General features: G+C 42.9%; 2 protein-coding genes across 7 annotated transcripts in view; both read right to left on the reverse strand.

Moving 5' to 3' along the window:
- The window catches only part of TLN2 (talin 2), a 458,983-nt gene that overhangs the window by 258,759 nt on the left and 181,087 nt on the right, over nt 1–19,137 (reverse strand). The window lies entirely within an intron of this gene.
- On the reverse strand, nt 9,779–10,203 carry LOC116564276 (ATP synthase-coupling factor 6, mitochondrial-like). Its single transcript, XM_032297265.1, has one exon. The coding sequence runs from the start codon at nt 10,194–10,196 to the stop codon at nt 9,870–9,872; it is 327 nt and encodes a 108-aa protein (XP_032153156.1). The 5' UTR covers nt 10,197–10,203; the 3' UTR covers nt 9,779–9,869.

Here is a 19,137-nt window from a genome sequence, read left to right on the forward strand (position 1 = left end):
ACCATGTTCTCACTTATTTGTGGGATCTAAAAATTAAAACGACTGAACTCATGGAGACAGAGAGTAATAGAATGATAGTGACCAGAGGGTGGGAAGGGGAGGGGCTGGTGGGAATGGTTAACGGGTACAAAAATAGAGTTACAATGAACAAAATTGAGTATTTGATAGCACAACAGGGTGACTACAGTCAACAATAATTTATTGTACATTTTTAAATAACTAAAAAAGTATAACTGGATTTATGTGTTGTAACACAATCAAAGGATAAATGTTCAAGGTGATGAATATCCCATTTTTCCTGATGTGATTATTATACAGTCTTTGTTTGTCATCTTTACCAATCTGATAGGTAAAACTAAAGTCTCCATTTTCTAAAATTATATATTTTTATTGTAATTTTAGATGCCTGTATCAAATTATCTCATGTACCTCAAAAGTATATATAGCTACTACGTACCCACAAAAATTAAAAAGAAAACAAATAAATCTCTTTTCTTTATAAATTACCCAATCTCAGGTTTGTTTGTTTTCTTTCTTTTTTTTAAAGATGGAGTCTCACTCTCATTGCCCAGGCTGGAGTGCAATGGCATGATCTCGGCTCACTAACCTCCACCTCCCGAGTTCAAGCAATTCTCCTGCCTCAGCCTCCCATGTAGCTCGGGTTACAGGTGCCCATCACCACACCCAGCTAATTTTTGTATTTTTAGTAGAGACAGAGTTTTCCCATGTTGGCCAGGCTGATCTCGAACTCCCAACCTCAGGTGAACCGCCCACCTCAGCCTCCCAAAGTTGTGGGATTACAGGTGTGAGCCACCATGCCTGCCTTCCTTTATAGCAACAAAAACAGACTAAGATACCCTTAAAAACAAACAAGAAAATTAATACTTCCTTCAAAATGGATACAAATTGACAAATTTTCTGTGTCTTAAAAAAATGTAACAGCAAGAAATATATGAAAAGATATCAACTCTACTAACAATAAAAATATGTAATTTTAGAAAATGGAGACCTTATTTTTACCTATCAGATTGGTAAAGATAACAAAGACTGACAATAAATAGCCAGTGTTATGGGCCTTTTTACAAAGGAAATGTAAATTGGAAATATTATTTTGTAGCTACACGGGAGATTATCTTAGGGTGTAAAATGGCATGCCCTTTGATCCAGCAATCCCACTTCCAAGAATTCTCTCAAAGTAGATAATGATGTAAGCAGAGAGATGGATACACACAATATTGTTTATAATTATGAGGGAAGGAGGATAAATGCCCCTACAGGCCCACAGTTATGAGACATGTTGAATAAACCACAATATCAATAGATATTGAAAACAATGTTGGAAGTCTATATTTACTGATATGAAAAGATATCCATTATATACTCCTGAATGAATAAAATAGGTAAATGACCACATGCAGTATGATTCATTTGTGTGTGAGTGTTCTTGGATGTCCAGAGAGATGTCTAGAAGGCTGTTTATCACAATCTGTCTTTGGGTCCCTAAGATACTCTACATCCTTGTTATAAATATCCCTTTTCACTTAATGCTAGCTAGAGTGAGTGTGTTACTGTGACCAATGAATCCCATCTAATATAGTGCTTCTCTTTCCCTTCCACCATCTCAATCATCCCAAACCATTTGAAAACAGAATAATAAAGCCTGTAGTCATATGAATGAAGATTTACCACACAATTTCAACTAATGTTTATGTACAACAGCTAACGTAAATGAAGAAGCTCAAAGCTGCTATGAAAACAGGCAAAATACTATTTCAAGAGACAGATTCATTCCTGACTAATAAGGGAATTGATGAAGAGATTTTCTGAAGAAGAATAAAAACAAAGGAGACATAATTGTACAGATGGGTCATTCCCTGTGGTTAAAATACTTCCCATTATAATATGTGTAACAACTTTACAGATTTATTTTTATTGGGTTATATTTATATATGAAATAATTTTTTTCTAGGGAGATTACAAAATATAGAAATGTGTCCCCGTAATGGGCCCATAATGTTCACTTTATCTTCAGCAAACAAATTTATTCTTCTCATTTTGCTTTATTTGTAAAAGTTCAGGAGTCCCATGTAATACATGTATCTTCATAACAGCATAATTATAAATTTGGCTAAAAAGTCGTAATTCCTTGTAGATACACAAATCTCTTTACAGGCGTGTTGGATATAAAGTACAAATCTAATTAACCCCCTTCATCTGGTGGCAGCTTTCTTCTTCCCCAAGCAATTTCCCTAGAAGTTAGACAAAGGATAAGAACCACTCTCCAATTTCAGAGATGAGCAATCATGAGACTTAACTTAGAGACTAAGTATCTGTAACTCCAAAGCACAACCCACCCCCGACAACACATGGGCCACCCAATGTGAATTGCTGGCCTCTCTGTTCTGACTGACCCACTTTTGTGCTAAACAAGTCCACATTTGCGACGGAGATGCATAAGGATTTATGAGACGAAACATTGCATTTAGGGAAAGCAACAGCGCTGCAGTTAAGAGTAAGGTCCTGGTTGGATCTGGCTTGGTGTGCCTTAGCCTCTGTGTACCTCAGGTTCCTCCTCTGTAATAATGCCAAGGGCAGTTGTGAGTATTAAAGGAAATAATATATCTGATGCAATCAGCAATGCTCAATAGTCACTGCGCTGACTTGAGCTCCAGCTCAGGGGGTGCTATGATGGAAACAGCTCATAGTAGAAACTTGTTGTTCACTGCCTGATCATAACAAGTTCCCTAGAGAATACTGAGACAGAACATGTCTCTATGGAAGCACACTTACCTGTTTAAAAAGCTTATTTTGAACATGGATAAGATCCATCCAAGTAAATTCTTTATTATTCTATAATTCACTGACCCCCTCTCTTAAAATTTTAAAAAGTTATAATAAAAATCAATTAGCAATAGGTATAATTAGAATGCAAACTCCATGAGAACAAGAACCCTACTTATTACAGAGCTGTAACCCCAGCCCTTGAACAGTGCTGGGTACAAGGATACCTCACAAATATCTGACTACATGAATGCAAGAATGAATAAAGAAGCTGATCTTAAACATGCTACTACTTCATTTTATCAACTGGCCAAAATATACATTATATGCTTTTATATTTTAAATAGATTTTGAAATGCTCACTATAAAATGATTTATTTTTCTTTTCTCAAAGAAGTTTTTTTTTCCCCCATCTTATTCCCAGCATAGTCTCCTATCTTTTGTACTCCCAACAACAACAACAAAAGCGGGTGGGGAGGGGAGAAAAGGATATTTTTCTTTACGACTTCTGGGTTAGAAGGTACTTTTTGTCTCTAGACCAACTACCATATTCAGTACATTATTACAGCCAATTGTTTTCAATAGAAGTCTAATGAACTAACATTCAAATGACTAGGAATTTCAATTAGTCAGAGCCACACAGAGGGGTCTCCTTTGGGGGAAGGAGAAACACATTCATCTTTTAGAAAGAGGCAATTCTACAAAAATAAGCTTTTATTACTGATTTCCTGAAAAAAGCAACTGGCCATGGAATATGAGTATCAAGAAATATACTATACTATTAAATTACACTTAATATTCTGAACATAAAATTTAAAATAACCGTGAGATGTTACAACACTTTCAAATGGACAACTACAAACTTAAATGTTTCTGCTAAACTCCATTGTAACAAAATCTGGCAACGCATTTTAGAAACATTTCAAATAATTTTTTTTTCTTAAGGGGGCAGGGGAGGAAAGAGCAGGGATAATGCGTCTAATTCCTCCTTGGTCACTCAGCAAACTACATTAATTAAACCCTTCCCCAACCCCAATTCCTTATACAAAGCAGTTCATGACCAGGGTTTTCCTGCCGGCAATCTTCAACTTCTGGATGGGCTCTACTCTGATCTACTGTAGCAGCCTTTCCAGGGCCACCTGCTTGCCAGCTTCCCTCCAACAGGGTAAACCAGCTAGCACAGTCACTGGGGTTGGGTCCCCAATCCCTACAAACTCAAGGCCAAGTTCCCAGGCTGCAGATACCCACTTCCTCACCTCCTGCCTAGCCTTCCCTAGGAGTCTGTGCTCTACCATCACTGAGCCAGCGCGCCTCATGTCCCCTGCCCTCTGAGCTGTGTTCCCCTAAGAGGGCTTTGATGCCTACTCTTCCAGGTCTACAATGGCCTCCCCACACCCCCATTCAATCTAGCTGTCCAACAAGTTCCACATGCCGCAAGGAGACTTCATTGACCACATCTCAATTTCTGTACTTAAAAAAGTTTGTTGCAATATAATCTATTTACATGTCTGTATTTCCCCATAGACTACAAGCTCTTACAGGGCAAGAACTACGGCGTCACAGTTATTTTTATCCTGAGCTCAAGGCACAATTTCTAACACACATTAAGTGCTCAATAAATGTCTGAAAAACAGTAAGCACAGGATACCTCAAGAAGCTGGGGTACAGCAGCAGGGTCAGGATGGGGTCAGGCATATACGCGTGTGCGCACACACGTGCACTAAAGATACGGCTGCCAGATCCTATGATCATCCTCCCTGGTACTTCAAGGTTCCAGTTTAAGCCTTCCTTTTGCTCTCTCAGTCCTGGTCACTGGCCCACTATTCTTTTTTTTTTTTTTTTTTTTTTTTACTCTTATCACCCAGGCTGGAGTGCAATGGCACAATCTCCGCTCACTGCAATCTCCACCTCCCAGGCTCAAACAATTCTCCTGCCTCAGCCTTCCAAGAAGCTGGTACTACAGGTACATACTACCACGCCCGGCTAATTTTTGTGTTTTTAGTAGAGATGGTGTTTAGTTGTGTTGATCAGACTGGTCTCGAACTCCTGACCTCAGGTGATCCATCTGCCTCAGCCTCCCAAAGTACTGGGATTACAGGCAGGATTCACCGTGCCCGGCCCACTATTCACTATTTTGCTACAAACCTGGTGTCTATGAATAAACTTCTCACCTCTATGGCCTGTTGTCGACTAGGAAAATACATTATTTCATATTTATGCCTTCTTCCTCAGCTCCAAAGCAAACAAAGGCTTTTGGAGGTTTAACAATTGAAGAATAAAACAAAAAAAAATCCCCTCTGTATGCTGTTTCCCCATCCCTGAACCCTAAGAGCATGTGTCTGTTATTCTCACTCATTCATTCCAACTTGGACCGTTTGGAAGAGCACAAAGCCACACAGGATACCAACAGCGGAACCTGATGCACACCATAGGTAAGTGTTATTCATCAACTATTTGAGTTTTTCTTTTGGGAAAACAGAATGAGAGGTTCCAGTAAAAAGAGCAAGAAGGTACATGTATACAACAGCATACTATTCAGTGCTAAAAAGAAAAGCGCTATTGAGCCATGAAAAGACATGAAGAAAATTAACTTCACATTACTAACTGAAGAAGCCAATCTGAAAAGGCTACAACTATACAATTCCAACTCTATGACATTCTGCAAAAGGCAACACTAGGGAGACAGTCAAAAGATCAGTGGATGAGCTTGGCATGGTGGCTTACGCCTGTAGTCCCAGAATTTTAGGAGGCTGAGGCAGGTGGATCACCTGAGGTCAGGAGTTTGAGGCCAGCCTGGCCAACATGGTGAAACCCTGTGTCTACTAAAAATACAAAAATTAGCTGGGTATGGTGGTGTGCACCTGTAGTATCAGCTACTCAAGAGGCTGAGGTAGGAAGATCACTTGAGCCCCAGAGATCAAGGTTGCAGTAAGCCAAGATTTCGCCACCGCACTCCAGCCTGGAAAACAGAGCAAGACCCTGTCTTAAAAAAAAAAAAAAAAGAAAGAAAGAAAAAAGTACAAGAAACCCTAAGGTAAACTATGGTGTTCGGGCGATAACAATGTGTCAATATAGATTCATCAACTCTAACAACTGTACCACCCTGGCATGGGATGTTGGTAATGGGTCAGCTGTGGGTACAATAGATACAAAGGAGCTCTGTGTGCTTTCCACTCAATGTTGTTGTGAACCCAAAACTGCTCTGAAAAAATAAAGACTGTTAAAAATACATAAAATACAGAGAGAAAGAGGTGTGGTGCTGCAGATGCTACCCAGGCACTGAAGCCAAGGAACTCCCTATGGGGACTTTTACTCCTGCAGGTGAGGGCCTGGAAGACGTGTAGAGTGACAAGTTAGGTTGGCCCCAGGAAGCAGCGATGGAGGATCTGGGATCCTCCTGACCAGGTAGAGATCCTTTGACAGTCTCAGAGCACTCAGGTTGAATAGGGGCTGCACACACAAGACGCCACGCTGCTAGAACTGACCTTGGGAAGGTGCATCCTCTTTTTCTATTCTCACTGCCACCCTGACCATTAGCTCAAGGGCTAGTCTTCCATGCTTGTAACCTTAGGAACTGCTTCTGCAGTAACACAATCCAACTGAAGGATGTGGAGAGAGAGAATGTGACTTCCTCAAGTGGTGAATCTCACCTGATTTTCCTTACCAGTGGAAGCTCTGTCACCTGCAAGGAAGTACCTCCAGTCTGGAGCTAGGAGAAGGAGGAGAATCCTCTTCAGTGGACAAGCTCCTATCAATACCTACACTGGCTCCATCCTCCAGCCCACAAAGCCTGGTTGCCTGATGCTGTGAGCCAACATACCACAGCATAAATGCAATAGGAAGAAACAATCAAAGTGTACTGTGAGTCTTGTCAGCCCCTGGCAACCTAAGATAAGTATCACAAACAAGAACATGAGGTCGTTTGAGAGGATTCCGCTAATCAAGATGGAATTAGATACTCAGGTACACATAATGTGGAAATCAGGAATACTCACTTTCCATAAACAAGAACCTGTCGCCACTTGGCCCTGATTAGCAGCTATTGTAACACTCAAAATTCATCTTTCCAAACTGATTTTTCTATGCTGCTCTCTCTCACCATGTGAAGTCCAGTTTTCATAAAATTGCCACCTGATCTATTTCTCCAAAAGCTAAATTCCTCTTCTCTTTCCTCACATGGCCAGTAACTTTTTGCATATTTGTTAAGGCACCTTTCATTCAAAACTAAAACACCTCCTAACAAACGTACGTTTGTGGCTAAAATCTCCTTCTCCTGTCAGTATACTGTGAAAATTAATTCTCCTCAGCCTTGTTTCCTTCCTCCTGGCCCTGAGCTGTCATTCCAAGGCCCCCGTTTTCTAAGACGCTCTTTCCCCTGTGGTTTCTCCCACTCTTGCATTTCTCTAAATTTTCATGGGTTTTGTAGGTTTCTCTGCATAAAATGGCAACTCATTCTATCTATGTTGTATTCTTCCTAATAACCAATCCACAACATAGGCTGCTAAGACATGGAGAAAGAATAATCAAGCCCTGAGCACTGAGCCTGGCGCCAGGTCACACAGGGCCAGGGGCACCCTCACTCCCTGATGCAGTAAGCCCTCCACGCCTCACTCCACTCCTCTGTAAAAGGCAGATGCCAAGGCCTCCCTCATGGGTTGATGCAAGGGACATGCGAGCACAGCACAGCACAGCTGCAATAACTGCCAACTCTCTCCACCTCTCCACGTGCGTCCTCTCAGCGCTTTACCTGGAATAAAATGTTTGTGAGCAGGATGGGGATTCACACCTTGCCTGTATTTCTTCAAAGGATTTTCATGAAGTGGAATATACAGGAGGTGGTTTTATTTTATTTTATACAGAGTCTTGCTCTGTTGCTCAGATGGAGTGCAGTGGCACAATCTCGCTCACTGCAAACTCCGCCTTCCAGGTTAAAGTGATTCTCCTGCCTCAGCCTCCCGAGTAGCTGGGATTACAGGCGTGTACCACCTCCCCTGGCTAACTTTTGTACTTTTGGTAGAGACGGGGATTCTCCATGTTGCTCTCGAACTCCTGACCTCAGGTGATATGCCCACCTCGGCCTCCCAAAGTGCTGGGATTACAGGTGTGAGACACCATGCATAATGGTATTAAATAATATTTTCCAGTTCCTGGTGGTTCTGGTTCTCTTTTATGATGAGATTTCACAACTTATTTACCATATCATATACCATATATGTGTTTAAGACTTTCTTTAAAAAAGTTAAGACATATAAAACAAAGAAAACATCATCATGAATCCCTGTTCAACTTCAACAATTACCAACTCATAGCCAAAATTATTTCATCCTAGACCCCCATTTAATTCCTTCCCAGCCCTCACTGCAGATGATTCTGAAGCAAGTATATCAGATTTAAATATAAATATTTTATTAAGTAGTATTTTCAATGATAAGAAGCATAACAAAGCTGTTTTCACTTAGAAAACGAATTCTCTACTCACTAAATAAAGCTATGACTACCTTACTCATCTGTTCCCTGGCATGCACAGTAAGACAAGGGTGACCCAGGAAAGACACAGCAGGCCTGAGTTGATTCCTGGTGGCACACAGCTGGCAAGGTGATCATGGGCAGGACACCTGCCCTCTCAAATCTCACTCCACAAGGCAGAAACCAGGACCTGAGGACCCCTAGTCCACTCGCCTGCATGAGCCTCTGTTCTCACAGGACAGCAAGGACTTTCTACTTCCCATTTATGTTCTCAGTGTTTCTGTTGCGTTTCCAGAATCAGCTTCTCTACAGAGTAATTTAGCCCCTACTTGCTCTTTGTCAAAAATAGAATGAATATATGCATACATATATATATTCAAACTGCAAAGTCTTCTCCAGGCACAAGTTTCCTCCATATTACCCTTTTATGTGGGGGAAAAAAATCATTCGATTATCTTTTCATTCCCCTCCAATCTCTTAAAATGCAAAAAAAAAAAAAAAAAAATACATAGCAATGTCTTATTCATGTCTCTCTGTGGGTCTCTGTCCTTATGGGGCAAATACAAGCAATTCTCATGCTCCCTCCCTGCCCCTGGGATGAGAAAGACAGCTACTCCATATGACTCACCTGCTAAAAAGCGACCTACGCAGCTGGCAGAGGCCACTGGGGAGGGAGCAACCCCTGAGGGTCCACTGCTATCCCCTCAAAGTAATCATGAAATCATCTCAAAATTATTTTAGACAAAATCAAAAAATAATGTAAATATAAAAGTACTCAGGTAATTACATAAATCATCTGCCTTACAGTGGGCTTTGATTTTCTAGTTCTGTACTGCCCAATATGATGGTCATTAGCCACATGTGGCTACTGAGCACTTGAAATGGCACTAGACCAAATGGAGACATACAATGAGAGACGTGCAATTCAGAGCAAACATTTAGAAACTTTGGAAATTTCTGTAGTAATTGGACAAGAAAATTTACATTGATTAAGTCTAATTTATTTTTTACTTCTTTTGAGATGGAGTCTTGCTCTTTCACCCAGGCTGGAGTGCAATGGCACAATCTCACCTCACTGCAACCTCCACCTCCTGGGTTTAAGCAGTTCTCCTGCCTCAATCTCCCAAGTAGCTGGTATTACAGGCATCTGCTGCTATACCTGGCTAATTTTGGTATTTTCAGTAGAGACGGGGTTTTGCCATGTTAGCCAGGATAATGTCGAACTCCTGACCTCAGGTGATCTGCCCGCCAAGGCCTCCTAAAGTGCTGGGATTACAGGTGTGAGCCACCACTCCTGGCCAAATCTAATTTTTTAAAATATGCTTGTATTTTATGTTTTTTAAAATATTTAATTTTTGTTGAATTTTAACAAAAGCATATCAGCCTGAAAAAACTTTGGGAACATAGATTTCAAAGGCTAACAAAAAGAACTTAACAGTTCTTCATTAATAATTTTATATCCATTTATTTTGAATGTAATGTGAACAGATTGGGTTAAAGTATATCATTAATTTCACCTTTTTTTTTTTTGACAGTCATGAAATGTATGTTTATTCTGAAACTTCTAACTAGTTGTATAACTAACCCATGACAAATTACCAGATTAATTTTACTTTATTTCTTCAGGCCAGGGGTTTATCAAGGACTTCAAATTTGGGATCTTCAAACTTGAAGGTGGGGAAGGTATTCATGTCTCCTTTACCAAACATTTGCTTGAGCTTAAAAACCTCCCTCTCCAGATCTTGCTGATACTCTGGACCAGTATCAACAGGTGCTCCAGCTGTCTGTCGCTTAGATTTGTATTCTCTTATCTTGTCCACAAAGAGTTTCTGTATAGGATCAAGTTCGTTATTAAATGCCACTGCTGTAACACCAATGTTCCTCCGCAAATGGACCGAGGCTGCTGACTGAATGACAGAGGAGAACCGGAAGAGTCTCTGAAGAATCATGCTGATTCTATGTTACGGACAGGAAGCGTCTCGGAGACAGTCTCTAATTTCACCTTTTTTATGTGACTAAAGAATTTAAGAAATATAAAACCAAACATATATATAAGCTAAGACAGTGTTCCTCTAAATTCTAATTCCTTTTCACAAATGCATAAACATGTTACATATCATCTCACCATAACTATTATTTGAACACAACTTTAAAACAAAAAAATCAACTCAGACTTCTTTTTTGAATTGTTTTGTATACTTCCTTGAATAGTTCCTGCCAATTCTCACTAAGATTTAAATATTTACATGTTCTAGTAAGACAATCACCACTACCTTAGAGCATAAAATATCATATAATCACCCCAAAGACTGCTCCAAACCGAACTTTAAAAAGCAGTTCCCAATTCATATTTTTAACCTCACAAAGAAACAGAATAAGACAAAATTACATCTGACTGTTATGACCTGGGATACTGAAATTTCACTCTAAGCAGTTGGGAAAATATTCAAATCCATGATACTACCACAAGGCAGGGAGGGCTGGGCATTTTCCATACACCCAGAGAACAGCCGCTCACTTGCTTTCCACTGGTTTTCGATGGATGAAGTAATGAACACGGAAGTAAACTATAGCTTGAACACTGATGAAGCTAAGTCACATGAACTTTCCTGACTTCTGCAGGGCACTGCACTTTAGAGTGCCTCCAAGCAGTGTTTTCTGAATGGTCATGAGGAAACAAAAGAAGTTGGACTAACACGGTTTTTAAAAAAAAAAAAAAAAAAAAAGATTCCATGGAAATTGATGAATTAGGTAAAACCTCCATTATTTAGCTTATGCTATCAAGAGATGGTCTGCCTTCACCAGTTTGTGTCTGGTCCACAGTAAGTACAGAAACTGAGAGTAAACACTTAGAAAATTCTATATAGCAATTGGACAAAGTGATTTATACTGATTCTGACTTTTTTTAATGTGCTCATATTTTATGTCTTTTTTTTTTTTAATTGAATTCTGCAAAAGTTTATCAGCTGAAAAGAATTTTGTTGTTGTTGTTGTTTTTGTTTTTTTGAGATAGGGTCTTGTTGGGTCACTTATGAGAAAGTGCAGTGGCACAATCTCAGCTCACTACAGGCTCAACCTCCCAGGCTCAAGCAATCCTCCCACTCCAGACCCCCAAGTAGCTGGGATTACTGGCACATGCCACCACTCTGGACCAATTTTTAAATTTTTGGTAAAGATGAGGTTTTATCATGTTGCCCAGGCTAGTCTTGAACTCCTGGGCTCAAGCGATCTGCCCCCTTGAGCTTCCCAAAGTGCTGGAATTACAGGCATGAGCCACTGCACCCAGCCCTGAAACAGATATTAAGCTTTCAGATGATTCAGATGATTTCAGAAGCACTCATTTAAGTCAACCCACCCGAATTTCCATTTTTTTGGCACTCTCCCTCTACATTTGTAGGAGGTAGGGAGTGGCAAGATAAACAGAGAAAGTGAGCTGAGATTCTGTATTTTTAGAAGGAAAAAAGCTAGGATTAGGATCTGTAACACTTATATTTTTATAAGCACAACTAAAATGCCAAATTTCTTCAATTATAAAATGCCATGAATTATAAACCACACTGTGACATATAATACAGTGTCCATGGGTCCTGATTTCAGAAATGTAAAAATTTATACAAACTAAAATTCAAGTCTAGAATGACCATACTTCAATAAGCAAAAACATCAAGTATTCATTATACTCATTATATACACAAAAGGAAACAATTTTTTTTTTTTTTTTTTTTGAGACAGGGTCTCGCCCTGTTGCCCAGGCTGGAATTCAGTGGTATGATATAGCCCTCTGTAACCTCAAACACCTGGGCTCAAGCAATCCTCCCTCCTTAGTCTCCCACGTAGCTGGAACTACAAGCATGCACCACCATGCCTGGCTAATTTTTTAATTCTTATTTAATTTTTGAAGAGGTGGGGTCTAGCTATGTTCCTTGGGCTGGTCTTAAACTTCTGGCCACAGGTGAAGTGATCCTCTTACCTCTGCCTCCCAAAGCACTGGAATTATAGGCTAAGCCACCACACCCGGCTAATCATGTTCTTTAAAACCCTTCCAAGTTGAAGATAAAGGCTAAAAATTTCTAGATGAGTAAGAGCCCATTACTAAGCATCAACTATGCACAAAGCATCCTAAGAAACAAAAAAAAATGAGGTGACAGTCCCTGGAGAATTCATAATTGAGATGGAAAGACAGATGGTACCTAAAATACCAAGGAGTTGAGAGTTAAGCAGCTTAAGGCCTCAAATGACTTCCACAAATGACATTCCTCAAATGAGGCAGTCATTTCATTTGGTCCCAAGGCTCCTTCCTTAGCCCTGCACCAAAGATGGGACTCCCAGGAAGGGCTGCGTCTTTTCCCCACCTTTGACCTAAAGTTGAGGGTATGTTCAGTGAATCAGGAGCCTGAGCTCTCAACCTGCCTCCAACTTTAATCAGAGAGTTGGGAGCCTGGGCAGCCACTTCCCCTCCAAGCCACTGCGTCCTCATTCATGGAAAGGAATAATAATGAATCCCTCTCAAGGTTCTGCAGAGAGTTCCTTCTGTTGTTTTTTTTTTTTTTTTTTTTAAAAAAAAAAAATCAGGGATTTGGGCAACTTGAAGGCTGAAGGGAAGGAAAAAAAGGAAAGAGAGAAACCATGGCCCAGGGAAGGAAGAGGATTCCTGGGGAAAGGAGACCCTGGAGGAGATGAGAAATGGGCAGGTTCTTCCACCCCCAGGCTGCAGCATGGTTAGGGAGAGAGGAGGGAAGCTGGGTGCATATCCCCACAAGACGTCTGTCATCCACTCGAGATAGGAGGAGGGTTCTCTATGAAAAGAAGGGGCTGAAGAGGAGGGGTAAAGAGCTGCATTTTTCCTGAAGAACCTGTGTGCTCACTGGAAGGATGCCACGTGGGAAGAGGGCCGAGCCAAGTAGTGGGTCCTCATGTGAGCTGGCACCCATCTCTAATGACACATCCAAGGGCTGGGCCAGCTGGAGGGCAGAGGAGGCCACGACACCTGCGTTCTCCAGGGCTCAGGTCTCTCAGTGGAGCCAGGTAAAGAAGGAAATGGAGACGGGGTGCCTGCCAGAATGAGAGGACAAGGAGAAGTTTCTGCAGGAAGGTTCTGGGGAGGTCAAAGAGCCGGTGAGCGGTGTGATCAAGGTAGACAGAACATGTTGGTGGGGGGGCAACATTTCTGGGGAAACCACACATGGCTCAGGATGTGGTTATAAACACCAATTGCTGATTAGAGGGGAAGACTTTCAGACAGGCAAGGAAGGGTCAGCTTGGAGGCTGGGTTGTTATGGGTTGGCCTGTAGGGGCACTGAAGCCATCAGCTATGAGAAGAGAGGTGTGGGAACCGGGAAGGCCCATGAGCAGGGCACCAGCTCCATGGTGAAGCCACGCCTTGGCCAGGAGAGGACAGCACAAGGCAGGGAGCAGTCATGGGGCCAAGAAGGGGAAGAGCGCAACAGAAGGAGGTGGCGAACAAGCACAGAGCACGGGATTCCAAAATCCATCGAGGGTCAGGTGCCCACAGATCTCATCTCCAGACCCAGGTTCAGTGGGGGTGTGGGAGGGGGCATAGCCTCCCCAGAGAGGCCTGCCGGGACAACAGCAAGTAAAGGCAGAGGCCGCAAAGGTAGCTTGCAAACAAAGTGTCAGGAAGCAGTGATCCGGACTCAATGTAGTCTCTAATGCTTCGAGTGTCAGTACAGCATGTTCACATACATCCAGAACTCAGGCTGGTGCCAGATATTGGCATAGAAAAGTCTGGCAGAGAGTAGATCTAAAAGGCTCCATCTAAGGGAGAAAAAAGGCTGGCCTGTAATCCCAGCACTTTGGGAGGCCAAGGCTGGAGGACAGCTTGAGCCTTGGAGTTTGAGACCAGCCTGGGCAACAGAGTAGGAACCTGTCTTTACAAAACACAAAAACAAAAATTTAGCTGGGCGTGGTGGCACACACCTATGGTCCCAGCTACGTAGGAGGCTGAGGTGGAAGGATCACTTGAGCCCAGGAGGTCGAGGTTACAGTGAGTCATGATCATGCCACTGCACTCCAGCCTGGACAACTGAGCAAGACCCTGGCTTACAAAAAAAAAGATGGTAATGACAGTAGCCCATCCAAGGGCAGGCATGTGGGGAGGAACTGTCAAGCAATCAAGACACACACCAGCTGAACATTTCCCTTAAGACAGTGCTATGCCCAGTGTCAAGCCAGAGAACTGGAAGGAAGAGCGTAACAGGGAATTAGAGGAAAAGGAAGTAACTACGATGTTCCTGCCAGGTGCCAGGTACAAAGCTCAGCAGCCCCGAATATCAGCACGTCAGACACAAAAGACAGCTTCCAGGTCTGTCCTGCCATTGAGGATTTTGATTACATGAAGAGGTCTTATAAGGTAGACCACAAGATATGTGAGAAATTCATCAACCAAATACAACAAATATTTAATAGTGAGGAATGGTTAGGTGTAATGATGTCCGTTTATCTGGGGGGATTATAACTGTGTTCGAGAAAAGAGCCCTTCAGAGTTGTATACTGAAATATGTACAGATGAAAGGATGTGACGTTGAGGATTTATTTCAAAATAATTGAGTGAATTGAGAAAGGAGGACTCTAGGTAAAACAAGATGGATTGTGTATAGAAAACTGGAGAAAATGCCAGGCACGGTGGCTCACGCCTATAATCCCAGCACTTTGGGAGACTGAGATGGGAGGATCACAAGGTTAAGAGATCGAGACCATCCTGGCCAACGTGGTAAAACCCCACCTCTACCAAAAATACAGAAATTAGTTGGGCGTGGTGATATACGCCTGCAGTCCCAGCTACTTGGGAGGCCAAAGCAGGAGAATCGCTTGAACTTAGGAGGTGGAGGTTGCAGTGAGCCAAGATCGCCCCATGCCACTGCACTCCAGCCTGGTAACAGAGCAAGACTCCATCCCCCCCCCCACCAAAAAAAAGAAAAGAAGAAAAGAAAATTGGAGATAAGTCGATGTGTGGGAGCTTACCATTCCCCTCTAACTCCTATACATGTTTAAAATTCCCAATAAAAAGCTAAACACAAATGGGAGGCAAGTACCTTGTTTTTAACTTCATTGTGTTAGTATGACATTACTACAACAAAGTCAAAACTCTGAAAGTGTGTTTTTAAAAAATGATTAAAATATGTAATGTTTTAAGGGTAGTTGGACAGTTCCGTAGAGATAGATTCTATTCAGTTCTCTAAAGAAGCAAGGCTGGCTGGCTGTAAAAAGTGTAGTCATGCTTGAGAAGGTCCAGGAACTACATTTACCCAAAGAGCATGTCACCTTGACATTACAGTTCGGCACCTTCCCCCAAGATGACATGAAGTAAGTTTGACTGACTCACAAGAGTGATGGGCAATAGACTCCTGTCATGCTTTGCTGCCTGGCTGAGGAATAACGCAACCAAAAGGTGCCAAGTGTCAGGCCCATCTCCCAAGCACTCAGTGCAAACTGGCATCTGCATTTTAAAACCACAGGAGGAATAGCAATAAGCCTGAAAAGAAAGCAAGCTAAGACCTGCTGGAAAAGTGAACAGCCAATCATGTTGACTAATCATCACCAGCTGCCTTCGCTGCTGTGAGACCCACATTATGGCCAGGCTGACTACGGCTGGGTTGAAAAGTGATCTTTAAGAAGTATGTAGGCTGGGTCCAGTGGTTCATGCCTCTAATCCCAACATTTTGGGAGGTCAAGGGGGGCAGATCACATGAAGTCAGGAGTTTGAGACTAGCCTGACCAACATGAAGAAACCCCATCTCTACTAAAAATACAAAAATTAGCTGGGCATGGTTAGACATGCCTGTAATCCCATCTACTAGGGAGGCTGAGGCAGGAGAATAGTTTGAACCTGGGAGGTGGTGGTAAGCTGAGATCATGCAACTGCACTCCAGCGTGGGCAACAAGAGCAAAACTCCATCTCAAAAAAAACCAAAAAACAAAAAGTGTGACGGTTAAGGAATCCAACTGCCACTCCTCTCTACACACACACACACACACGGCCATGCATGGAAGCTTCTTCCACTACACCACCAGTAGTACATTTACCACCCTAGAGAAGACTGGCTTAGCCAGTGGTTCTCAACCAAGGGCAATTTTCCCGCCCAGGAGACATTCAGCATTGTCTGGAGACATTTCTGGTAGCCACCACTGCCGCCGAGTGCTATTGCCATAGTGACCAGAGGCCAAGGTAGCTGCTTAACATCCTCTGATGGTCAGAACTACACCATATGACAAAAAATGACCTGGTCCAAAATGTCAACAGGCTAAAGTTGAGAAACACTAGCTTAAGCAACCAAAAAATTAGGGAAAATGGAATCTTCTGACTTGTTCAGAGAGGGAAGGTGGGAGAAAGAAAGAGCAGGACAAAAAAAGAGAAAAAAGCAAAGAAGAAAGGAGAAAGGGCGTGGCCTTCCAAACGTCCTTGATTTATCTGTTCCTACCAATGCTTCTTAACCAGATGTAAGATTTGATGCCATGCCTTCCGGCATAGCTCCCACTTTGTCCCCAGGAACACAAGAGGGGCTAAACACTTGAGTGACTGCAACTTCCAAGACAAATATTTGCTTTTTTCCAACGGCCATGTTTACCCAAGATTATTCTCTCCTGTTGAACTAGAAAGCAACAGGCTGTTGACACACTTGGAACCAAGCCAGGGATCTACCTGGCACCCTCCCCGTGGGTGGGGCAGAGGGAATGTGGTCTAGAAAGGCCAATCCCTAAAAACCTCCTAAGCTTTTGGATGGAGCCACTTTGAAACTACTTTGGAAACACATTCACATCAACAGGGCAATCTTGTTAATATTTTCAACAGCACTGAGGAGTCTTGAAAAGGGGAAAGAGGAGCAGCGCTGGCATAAGGAAAACCAAAGGGAGGAGAGAGATAGAGAAGGAGGAAGAGAGAGGACAGTTATCACCAAAGAACTGAACAGAGCTTTGACTGGGACAAGGCAGAAAGGGGAAACTCACACAAAACTACTGCTTCATCAACTGTAGTTTTAAAGTCAGTTAGCTTGATTATTAACCCTGAAATATAACCTATACTTGACCTCCACAATGACCAATCATAGCTTCCCATTTGAATTATACTCTTTGCATTAGCCTCTGTGGGGTGTTTATAAAACTTATGGTAAGTGAAATTCGGCTGTGCCTATCGTACACAATCACAAAGTTTCTCTCACATGCTATCCAGCTTCCATTTTCCACAGCCATTCCCCTTTACCACAAAAATCCAACCACAGCTACAATTACTGCCACTGGGTTCAGCTGTTTACATAAGAAGCCAAGAGAGATTTCTGACTCCAGACTGCACCAACCTCATGCGTGAGCTGTGCCATCCTTCCAAAAAGTCTGGGTAGCAGAGTGTGTCTGAGAGACAATCCTAGCACCCACGCAATCCTGGGCACCAAATGCAGGGCTAAACCCTGCCTTCTGCTGGGCACTTTCTTAATCTCTCAGCTTCCCCTAAGAGGGAAGAGACGCTCTAGAGCCAGGTCAGGCCAAGTATCTGTGACTCAGGTGCCCACAGGAGACCCTTTGGTCTTCCCATCAGAGCACAGCTCCACTTCTGGCCTGTAGGAGTTGAATGGTAGCCCCCACATAAAGATATACCTACATCTTAAATCCTGGAACCTGGGAATGTGATCTTATTTGGGAAAATGATATCTGCAGATGCAATTAGAGATATTGAGATGAAAGCATCCTGGATTACACAGGTGGGTCCCAAATCCAATAAGAAGGGACCTTAGAACAGGCAGAAGAAAAGTCACAAAGAATAGGCAGGCTGTTTGAAGACAGAGGCAGAGTGTGGCGTGACACAGACACAAGATGAGGAAAGCATGGAGCCACCAGCAGCTGAAAGAGGCAAGGAAGGATTCTCCCCAGAGCCTTCGGAGAGGGCATGGCCCAACCAACACACTGATTTGGGACTTTCGGCTTCCAGAACTGGGAGAGGGTTTTCCAAAGGACAAGCTCAGGGGCAGGGTCAAGAGAGGTGTTTCCATCCATCAAGGAGCAGAGACCACCCAAAGAAACACACTATTCCCAGCTGGTCAGTGAGAAAGGCAAACCTCAGATGAGTGGCAGTCATTATCAATCTCCACTGCTAACACAGACCAAGCACTCCCGGTGGGCCATGCACTGTGCTTTCAACATTCTGAAGAGGACTACTGTGAGTCCTCTGAGTTTTATTTCATTACTCCCTGCCTTTTCTTTAAATTGTACCACTTACCTATAGACCTAAAAATCATTGTTCAATGTTCCATTTAAAGACATTGCCAGCTAGGCACAGTGGCTCACACCTGTAATCCCAGCAGTTTGGGAGGCTGAGGCAGGTGGATCATGAAGTCAGGAGTTCAAGACCAGACTGGCCAACATAGTAAAACCCTGTCTCTACTAAAAATACAAAAATAAGCCAGGCATGGTGGCGCGTACCTGTAGTCCCAGCTACTCGAGAGGCTGAGGCAGAAGACTCGCTTGAACCCGAGAGGCGGAGGTTGTCGTGAGCCGTAATCACACCACCTACTCCAGCGTGGGCAACAGAGCGAGACTGTCTCAATAAAAATAAATACATAGAAAATTAAGAGATTGTCACTGCTGGCACCCTCCCCTCCGGAGGAAAATGAAGCATAGAGAGCACAATGATTTGTCCCAGGTCACTGGGCAATGATTTGCCCCAGTGATGAAATCAGAGCCACAGTGGAGAGCCAAATCTTCCACCCTTGCCTGCTGGGGCTCAACTCTGCCTGACCCAGGGCAGGGAGGTCTGTCCCTCCCCTTCTGCCGCTCCCTCCTGTTGCCCAGCCCCACCAGTCCCAGCCACACTGGACAAGGGCCACGTTCCTTGCCCAAGCCACACTCCATGGCCAGCTCCCTCTCCCTTCAGCCCCACATTTC

Source organism: Sapajus apella, unplaced genomic scaffold, assembly GCF_009761245.1.
Source record: "Sapajus apella isolate SASKATOON/1434 unplaced genomic scaffold, GSC_monkey_1.0 scaffold37, whole genome shotgun sequence".
Lineage (NCBI taxonomy): Eukaryota > Metazoa > Chordata > Mammalia > Primates > Cebidae > Sapajus > Sapajus apella.